The sequence below is a fragment of the Tribolium madens genome, unplaced genomic scaffold (genome assembly GCF_015345945.1).
Source record: "Tribolium madens isolate multiple individuals breed KSU strain unplaced genomic scaffold, Tmad_KSU_1.1 Scaffold_91;HRSCAF=231;Tcas5.2_LG7, whole genome shotgun sequence".
NCBI lineage: Eukaryota > Metazoa > Arthropoda > Insecta > Coleoptera > Tenebrionidae > Tribolium > Tribolium madens.
In genome coordinates this window covers 312024-320416 of record NW_025401063.1, presented here as the reverse complement: position 1 = coordinate 320416, position 8393 = coordinate 312024, and the positions used below count along the sequence as shown (strand labels likewise).

Genomic DNA, 8393 nt, shown 5'->3' with positions numbered 1-8393 from the left:
AATAATCAAAAATACAAATTTTTGTCTTTGTAATTAGTTGTGTTTTTATTAAGTTATTTAATCCTCTATGTAGCATTCCATTTTAATAGAAATGTTTTTTACCATTTTATTTGAAATTTTTGAACAGAAAAATTCTTTTATGCTTTGTGTTTGTATAAAAAGGGAATTTGCAATTGACGAGAAATTAAGTGTCTTTAAAAATTCGAAAAATGGATTTTTAATAATCAAAAATACAAATCTTTGTCTTTGTAATTAGTTGTGTTCTTATTTAGTCATTTAATCATCTCTATTTCATTTAATTTTAATTGTTATTGCAAAGATACAGAGAAAAAAAAGTGACTTTACCTGGGATCGAACTTACGTTTTTTGGGTTGAACCAATATGCCTAGCTTATTTAATTTTGCGAAATATAATATTTGTTTTATTTTTTTTTAATTATAATTTTTTTTTTAATGAAAAACTAGATGTAATTAACTCGTATGTTCATCAGTAATTAATAGTTTTGATAATTGACGCACCCGCTACGTTAAAGTGCAACTTTGAGCACTTTTGAGATGACTATGTTACTAAAATTTTTTTTAGCAATTATGTAAATTCATGTTTTTTTTCTTGATACATAGTATTGCACATTTATGTAAATCTTAATTATATTATTGTTGGTATTTTTATTTCCTTCTTTTAAAATGATTACATTTATTATAATTTTTGTGAAAAGATAGGAAAAAAAAGTGACTTTACCTGGAATCGAACTTACGTTTTTTGGGTTGAAGGAATTTCTCAAGGGTTTCTGTACATTTTTTAATTCAATACTCAATATCTCAAAAATTATGAATGGTGTTCAGCGCATAATTTTACGTCTAGAAATCCATATTTCAACCGTTTTTACGATTTTTAGTAAATTGACTATTTTTACGATTTTACTACTCAGAAACTCAAGAAAATCGTAATTTTTTAAACTTGAACCAATAACGTTTTATGCATTTTTTTGAGTCTTTAGCACCTCTAGAAATGTAAAAAACGTTAAATAGATCAATTTTAAAGTAGATTTTTATTTTTGATTTTTATCGAAATTTTGGTCGATTTTTGGTACCCGGAGCGGTTTACTGCTAATAACTCTGAAACGTTTTTTTTTTCACTCGAAAACAAGTAAAACAACCTTTGTTCGTAGCGCAATTCTTTATCGAATTAATTCTAATAATTTATTAAAGTAGTTTTACACACTAAACATGCGATAAAATTATCGCACGATATTTACTTAAACAGTGACTCGACAATTTGTGCTTGAAAACAATTAAAACATTGTTTATTTGTTATGCAATTTTTTTGTTTGTTGTGAAAAATTGACAAATTTGCAAAAATTGCAGATTTCGGCAACTTGGGTTTAATTCTGGATAAAGTCAACTTTCTTTAAATTAATGATAAATTTTTTTTTTAATTTTGAAAAAAAAATTACACGCCGCCACTGGACTAAATTTTCAGTTGTTACTATGGCGATTTTTACTTTTTTACCTGTTACCATAGTGTTACATGCATAGTTCAGGACATTTCCATAGCAACGATATGATCTACATACATGTGCGACTCGTCAAGGACGGAAAAAATATTTACAAAGAAATAAATTTCCATTTTTTTCTCACTTAAAATTAAATAAATTTTGCTTTCTTTCGCAATTTTATTTCTCATGTTAACGTAGCAAAAAATTTTGAGTTACTTTTTTTTCTAAATCTCACCAACAATTAAAATTAAAAAAAGCTACTTAAAAATTATTACACGCCGCCACTGGACTGAATTGTTGTTATTATGGTGACTTTGCCTTTTTTTAATTAACTGTTACCATAGTTACATGCATAGTTCAGTGCATTTCCACGCATGTGCGACTCGTCAAGGACGGAAAAAGGAGTTTTCAAATAAATATTTTTTTTCTCACTTAAAATTAAACGAATTCTGCTTTGTTTTCAAAATTATATTTCTCATTATTTGTTAGAAACATTAAAAAACTCAGTATTAATTGTGGCAAGTTAACATAGCAAATGCGTCAATTATCATTATTACTATTATTATCGCTGATTTAAAAAAAAAATGTATAAAATATTTTGAGATACTAAGTAGTAAATAACTAAGCATGATATAATTTTTGTTTTATTTAAAATTTGTTTTGCTATTGTTTTGCAGCTTAAAATTGATAATGAACTGTTTTTTTTTTTCAATTAATTGAGTGATTAAAATTTGAAACAAAAAATTTGAAAAAAACAAGCTACTTAAAAAATTATTACACGCCGCCACTGGACTAAATTTTCAGTTGTTACTACAATGGTGACTTTTACTTTTTTTAATTACCTATTACCATAGTTACATGCATAGTTCAGTGCATTTCCATAGCAACGATATGAGCTACACACATGTGCGACTCGTCAAAGACGGAAAAAAGGGTTTTCAAAGAAATAAATTTTATTTTTTTTATTTAGAAAAAAAAGTATGCAAAAATAAGTTGAGGTTTTGCTTTCTTTTGCAATTTTATTTCTCATCATCAAAAGTACTAAACGGTTTCGTCAAGAACATCAAAAAGGGTTTTTTGTAAATACTTAAAATTATTTTTTTATTGTTTTGCAGCTCGAAATTAATCAAAAGAAAAATATCAGAATTATTCAACGTATGTATGAGTATGACTAGTCATTTTATCAGCAATAAAAATGATAAATAAATTCATTAAAAACCAAAACAAATAATTTTGCAAGCCGAGCAACTTTCAATTTAAATATCGCTTACACTTATCAAATATTACACAACTGTGATAATCAAAGAAAAAAAAAATAACTGTTACATTTCGGCAAAAACAATACTTACAAAAACAATCATTATGAAAAAAGCAGCAAAATACGAAGTCCTCGCCATCCACATACTAACAAAACGATAATGTTCCCCAGTTACAACATTTCTACAAGAAAAAATAATAATTTGTGGTAGTTTTTTACCAAATTAAACTACCTAAGATATCCTTTATTGTCCTCTTGTTCTGCCAATGTTTTAATCGAAGCCATAAGCAAATCATCGTAACCCAAAAACTCATCTAAAACTAAACGACTAAACGCATCCCCAAAACACTCATCTTTCCCCGGATCAAGTGTCACAATTTGAACCGGAATTTTCAGTCTTGCTCTTGTCATTGGTGACAAACGCAAAAAACCATACTCAAGAGAATACTCGACAATATATTCATCACCAGACCAGTCTACAATAATAAATAAAATTGATTTGTTAAATAAAAACTGAAATTGAAATTAACCTGAAGTTTTCACTTGAGACTCTTTATTCTTAACATTTTCAGTTTCAGTCAATTCTTGAGTTTGTTGTGGCAACGAGGGTATTTCAGTCAAGCGCTGAAACCCGTCCCAAATCGTTGAAGAAATCTGTGAGACATTTAATAGAATTGAGTCGTTCCTGCTCTCGTTTATATAATCTAAAAGTAGAAAAAATACAGTATGTGATCAGGGAGTGTTGGTGGTTACTTTGTGTCAACGGTTCGGTCTCCTCCACCGCCGAGGGCTCAATATTAACAAATCCATCCCTGGCTAAAAGCCCCAAAACATTTGAAATATCGTCGACTTTCTCCTGTTTTAGTTTCTCCTCTCTGGCGTAACTCTGCTCAATGTTGTAGTCTTGTCCCACATTTCGCACAATTTCCACCCGTAGAATCCCGTCACGGGGCCACGTGTCTTTCACGTGTTGCAAACAAGTCGTAGGAGTCTTAGAAAAAGCAATGTGTATATACACTAGTACAAAAAACGCGGCTATCGCCTTGATTAAAATAATAAATTCGAAGAAACGTCGCACTGGCTTTGGAAAACTCCTAGCATAAACTAAGGCTACTTTAAAGAATAAAGTGTGAAATAAACGGTCTCTAACGTTAAATAACGGATTCTGATTGTTGTTATTCCTAATTCTATTCGTGTTGATGAGGGGCCCGCCTCCGATGTGGTTGTTCTCGGGGTTGACCCCCTCGGGGATGCCCTGATTCGACATTTCTCACCCAAATTTCAACATTCTGAAACTGAATTCATTAAAACCAACTACTCATTTGACGTAATATTGGGACAATTGAAACGTCTAAAAATGTGATATTTACCTCGATTTGAAGCTAAAACACCCCCAGAAACATTCCTACACGTGAATTAAACACCACTTGTGTCCTATTTATTTTTATTTTGATATTTATTCACAAAAAGCACAGTTTTGAACCAACATATGTCAACTTGACACTGACAGACAAGTGTCCTACTTTACCGGCCTAATTGACACGTTAAAAAAACCTCTCATTTTTGTAATTAATTGAATGAATTAAACCCCACTTGCCTTTTAATCATTTAAATTGTGGTATTTATCATAAAACGCACAAATCAATTGATTTAAATCAAGATTTGTCAATTCGCGTGTCCTACTTTACCGGCTCAGGTCATTAAATAAAAACCAGTGACCCTCAAACTTTTATTACAAAAATACATACAGTGACATTACAAAAATGTAAAAAATTGGGTAAAACCATTTCCTGACCCACATTTGATTCGTGGAATACTGAAAGTCGTTCAGTGACGTAATAAGTGTTTCCACGAGAAGTATCAAGGAAAAACAAGCACAAATCGAAATAAAAATGTCGCTTGTTTTCAAATATGGCGTCGGGTGTGTGGCACTATACGAAATTAACACAAAAATTAAAATTGTTACATTGAAAAAAACTAAATTCTTATTGACACAAAACGACAAAAAATTGAGTAAATTTAGGGGTAAAAAAATGCAAAAAATATAGGGTTCTGACCGCCGTTTCACACTAAATTGTGCTACAGCAACACTGAAATTACCTAAAAGAAATATTATTTATTTTTTTAGTTCAAAATTTAATTTTTACCCTCATTTCTAGTTTCAATTTCTAGACTTGTTTCAATCTTGGTTACCTCAAAATCGTTAAAAACCAGATTTGTGGCCACTTTTACCCGTTTTAAATCCCAAATTAACTCAACTTCGTCTTTAAGAAACCTAACTAAAAATCACAATCAAAAAAATAATTATTAAAATACAAAATTTTGCTTACATGAACCAAATTTAAAGTCACACTTTTGTGTATCAAAGGGAAATTTGCGATAATCCCAAGTACAAAAAATTTTCAAATTAATTTTTTCACTCAAAATGACACGTCCCTCAAAACCCCTCCAAAAAATTGTATCCTCATCACTTTTCCCCCTCTCCCCGACCACATTTACGATTTTAGGGCTCCAAATTTGGCCATTAATTGCCATTTTATGGGTTTTAGGGTTGGCCCCCAGACGGGAATCGACCCATCGCTGGGTCAACAACCCCCCCAACTCGACCCCCTAATTATTATTATTATCACTAGAAAAATCACCAAAAACTCACCAAATATTTATTTTCGAAAATTTTTAACTCGTGAATCATTAAGGAAAGATTTACATATAGAGGGCGCCCTTTGAACGAGAGGGCTGTGCCCATTAACATGAAACAAATGAATTTCGCCATAGCTGGCTTGATACTAACAGATGTTTGGTACAGTTGGCAAAACAATTAATGACACAATTAGGTATTTTAAGCTGGAGAGAGTTTTATTTTGGGGTCAAGGAGGACCAAAATCCCTGCAAGGGACGAAACCACCCCCAGGCAGCCCACAGCCCCCGGAGACAGTTTCGTGTGGCCTAAAGCCGTCAAAGGAATGAAAAAATCGCAAGCATTTTTCACCGTATCAATGATAACCCCCCGATTACTCTGCAAAACTGTCACAGTCCTTAGGAAAATTGCACACAAATCGTTGAAATTCTGAACACCGCATTGGGGCACAATTGTTTGTTTTTGTGCCCTAATAATGGAAGAAATCTCGTAAAAGTCCCTAACTAAGTTCATTGTGATGGAATAAAGCCAATATTTGTTTGAAATTCGGCTCCATTTCTGTGTGTCGATATTACAGAGATCTGCACGACCTAACCACAACAAATGATCGGCTAAAAGAAACAACGAGTTGGCAATCCGGCTCAGGATTACAGTGTGGCGAACTGTGGGGTCCCCATGGTCGAATAAAGCTACCGTTGAGTACACAACATCGAGACATTTACCAAAACGGAGCACTAGAAAAAGTGAGGTTAAGTGGGTTTGAGACCGGACTAGACTCACATTTTCGAAATGTGCTCAATTGAAACTCCAGGTTTTTAAAAACGTTCACTTGGTCTTTGTTACTGTGTTGCAAACGGTGCCAGAGGATTCGACTCAAATACTGCAACAATCTGGATAAATAAAAATGTGAGGTTATGTTCGGTGAAAAATCATTATACAAACCTTGCAGTTTTGTCTCTCCCGGCTGTTTGTCCATTCAATTTAACCCAAGAATCCATTGTGACACTTCAAAACCTGTCATTAACACTAATTAACGGGTCAAAGTACCAAATTTTGTGTTTTGACAGTTCATTGTAGAAAGAGACGCCATTAGCCGTGTTGCATGCGTGCGAGTGAGATGCCAGATAGTTGAGTGGGGCCCCAAACAATGGACGACGACTCCGACAAGGACATCAAGCCCATAATCGCCCCAAAATGCGAATTGGGTTTGTCACCGGACTTGAGCAGTGGTCCCAAAAAGTGGTCACCTGGTTCGCTCCAAGACGCAAACCGGAAAAGTGCCTTCCTGCCTTACCGACAGAGTTTGTGTACAGTGTTGACAAATTTACAGCGCGGGAACACTCAAGCCGAGACTCCGGTGCCCCAATCGGCCGATATTAATTTCCATACGAAGGCGGGGCAAGGGGAAATCACCGAAAATGACATTGATTGTGAGAAATCAGTGGATGTTTGTGACTGTCATGGATTGACAGCGTTGCATTGGGCCGCCGCCTATGGACAGTACAACACTGTGCAATTATTGCTCGCAAATGGGGCCGAAATCGATAAAAGGGGGCCCGAGGAGGAGACTCCGTTGACTTTGGCCGCCTCTGGGGGGCACCATGACGTCATCCGGTTGCTGGTAGACAAGGGGGCTGATGTCAATCATCCCGATCATGTACGATAACTTGTTATCACTGATAACACTCAACATTTTTTTTTTAGCTGTGTAACACACCTTTAATGTACGCGGCGAGGGGGAATCACCCACATAGTTGCCAAGAGTTGTTATTACACGGGGCCGATTTTAAATTGCATAATTTGAATGGGGACACAGCACATGTGATTGCAGTCGAAAATAATAGCACTTTGGGTAAATTGAGAAAAAAAATGTTAAGGGGACTAAAACAGTGATTTTAGCACAAGCTGTCATCACGAATTTTATCATTTCGCAACTGGATCCAGGCTCGTAAATAAGGAATTTTTGTATTTTTACTTATAATAAAAACAAACAATTCTTTGAAGCTTTCTGTATTTTTACTTACAATAAAAACAAATAATTCTTTGAACCACTCTAACACTGTTTTTGCACAATTTTCTTGTCTAGGCAAAAAAAATTTCGAAATCGCTTCCTCTTTTGTAAACAATCGACTATTTATATCATGTAAAGAAAGTGGATATATTAAATCAGATTCATTGTATTGAAAATTTCTATAATGTCAAAAAATTGAAAATTTTTGAGACATTGCGACTCCATAAAGATTATTTACATCGAAATGTGTACATTACGTAAAAATATCGATTTTTTGGTTGTCTGTTCTTATATAAAATCGTCCTGGGAATCCCCTAGTACAAACCGTTCTACTCTAGAACCGATAGTTTTCAAGTTGTGAATTTTTTTAGTTTAAAAACCCGACAAACTACATTTCTGATTGAAGTGACCCATGACTTTGAGATAAGTTGGCAACACTGTGTGTGACCTTTGAATTTGATAGTTCATGTCGCTAACTTAATTTTATAGCACATTTGAATTTTCACAAAAATTAAACTGAAGTGTCAGGATTAAAAAACATTAAGATTTTTTCGTTTTTTGTTTTATTATTGTTTTTTTGTCTGGTGTTATTTTTCTTGTTTTATTTATTATTGAGGAAAAGAAAGAAACATTCGCTTTTAAATTTTTTTTATCAATTTTTTGGAATTTTTTAGTTTTTTATTAATTCTATTGAAAAGTTAATTTTCGTAATATTGGTAATTTTTACTTTTTATTCTATTATTTTACAATTAACTTTCCACGTTTTTTCTTTTTTATTCACTTTTGTTGAAATAATTCAAACATTTCATTTTTATTTCCTTTCTTTACTTTGTTGTTAATTCTTGCAAAATGACCTAGATTTTAAGATACTATAAAGAGAACAATATTTTATTATTACGAAATGAAGTATAGGGTAATCCCCTGTTTTGCGAGAAAATATATTTTACAATAAATAAATTAACAAAAAATCGCTTTTTTTGTTTTTTGTTTT

The 8393-nt window shown here is 32.8% G+C and overlaps 4 protein-coding genes across 10 annotated transcripts in view; 1 reads left to right on the top strand and 3 right to left on the bottom strand.

Moving 5' to 3' along the window:
* LOC123010920 (membralin) overlaps positions 1 to 4285 on the bottom strand; it is a 77781-nt gene extending 73496 nt beyond the window's left edge. For both annotated transcript variants that reach the window (XM_044408108.1, XM_044408109.1), the window contains exons 1-5: positions 4124 to 4285; positions 3507 to 4042; positions 3284 to 3457; positions 2986 to 3229; positions 2845 to 2935 (exon numbers count right to left, since the gene is read on the bottom strand). In XM_044408108.1, the coding sequence (XP_044264043.1) occupies positions 2845 to 2935; positions 2986 to 3229; positions 3284 to 3457; positions 3507 to 4020 (1023 nt within the window). In that variant the 5' untranslated portion in view covers positions 4021 to 4042; positions 4124 to 4285. The remainder of the gene's footprint in view (positions 1 to 2844; positions 2936 to 2985; positions 3230 to 3283; positions 3458 to 3506; positions 4043 to 4123) is intronic.
* Positions 4286 to 4468: 183 nt separating this feature from the next.
* Positions 4469 to 5526, bottom strand: LOC123010536 (gamma-aminobutyric acid receptor alpha-like). Of its 2 annotated transcripts, XM_044407505.1 has the most exons (4): positions 5407 to 5526; positions 5084 to 5354; positions 4901 to 5032; positions 4469 to 4853 (listed from the first exon to the last, which is right to left on the bottom strand). In XM_044407505.1, exons 1-4 carry the CDS (start codon positions 5524 to 5526, stop codon positions 4486 to 4488), a joined length of 891 nt encoding a protein of 296 aa, XP_044263440.1. In that variant the 3' UTR covers positions 4469 to 4485. The 2 variants fall into 2 exon arrangements, with proteins under 2 accessions (XP_044263440.1, XP_044263441.1); XM_044407506.1 differs by having other exon boundaries at positions 4711 to 5032.
* Positions 5400 to 6643, bottom strand: LOC123010538 (peroxisomal membrane protein 11B). Its single transcript, XM_044407513.1, has 3 exons — positions 6334 to 6643; positions 6172 to 6281; positions 5400 to 6125 (listed from the first exon to the last, which is right to left on the bottom strand). Exons 1-3 carry the CDS (start codon positions 6387 to 6389, stop codon positions 5593 to 5595), a joined length of 699 nt encoding a protein of 232 aa, XP_044263448.1. The 5' UTR covers positions 6390 to 6643; the 3' UTR covers positions 5400 to 5592.
* Positions 5965 to 7394, top strand: LOC123010537 (ankyrin repeat family A protein 2). 5 transcript variants are annotated; one of them, XM_044407511.1, is made up of 4 exons: positions 5965 to 6134; positions 6459 to 7048; positions 7096 to 7243; positions 7291 to 7394. In XM_044407511.1, the coding sequence occupies exons 2-4, from the start codon at positions 6539 to 6541 to the stop codon at positions 7341 to 7343; spliced, it is 711 nt and encodes a 236-aa protein (XP_044263446.1). In that variant the 5' UTR covers positions 5965 to 6134; positions 6459 to 6538; the 3' UTR covers positions 7344 to 7394. The 5 variants fall into 5 exon arrangements, with proteins under 5 accessions (XP_044263446.1, XP_044263444.1, XP_044263443.1 ...); XM_044407509.1 differs by having other exon boundaries at positions 5965 to 6297; XM_044407508.1 differs by having other exon boundaries at positions 5965 to 6297; positions 6341 to 7048.
* Positions 7395 to 8393: the final 999 nt, after the last annotated feature.

Bases quoted from the DNA above. Each gene is read 5' to 3' on its own strand.
- LOC123010538 (XM_044407513.1), bottom strand. From the start codon at position 6,389: ATGGATTCTTGGGTTAAATTGAATGGACAAACAGCCGGGAGAGACAAA. The intron at 6,282-6,333 runs GTTTGTATAATG...TTATTTATCCAG, and splicing joins GGGAGAGACAAAACTGCAAG to ATTGTTGCAGTATTTGAGTC. The intron at 6,126-6,171 runs GTGAGTCTAGTC...CACTTTTTCTAG, and splicing joins ATTGAGCACATTTCGAAAAT to TGCTCCGTTTTGGTAAATGT.
- LOC123010536 (XM_044407505.1), bottom strand. From the start codon at position 5,526: ATGGCGAAATTCATTTGTTTCATGTTAATGGGCACAGCCCTCTCGTTC. The intron at 5,033-5,083 runs GTAAGCAAAATT...TGTGATTTTTAG, and splicing joins TGACTTTAAATTTGGTTCAT to TTAGGTTTCTTAAAGACGAA. The intron at 4,854-4,900 runs GTAAAAATTAAA...TATTTCTTTTAG, and splicing joins AATTGAAACTAGAAATGAGG to GTAATTTCAGTGTTGCTGTA.
- LOC123010537 (XM_044407511.1), top strand. From the start codon at position 6,539: ATGGACGACGACTCCGACAAGGACATCAAGCCCATAATCGCCCCAAAA. The intron at 7,049-7,095 runs GTACGATAACTT...TTTTTTTTTTAG, and splicing joins ATGTCAATCATCCCGATCAT to CTGTGTAACACACCTTTAAT. The intron at 7,244-7,290 runs GTAAATTGAGAA...CAGTGATTTTAG, and splicing joins CGAAAATAATAGCACTTTGG to CACAAGCTGTCATCACGAAT.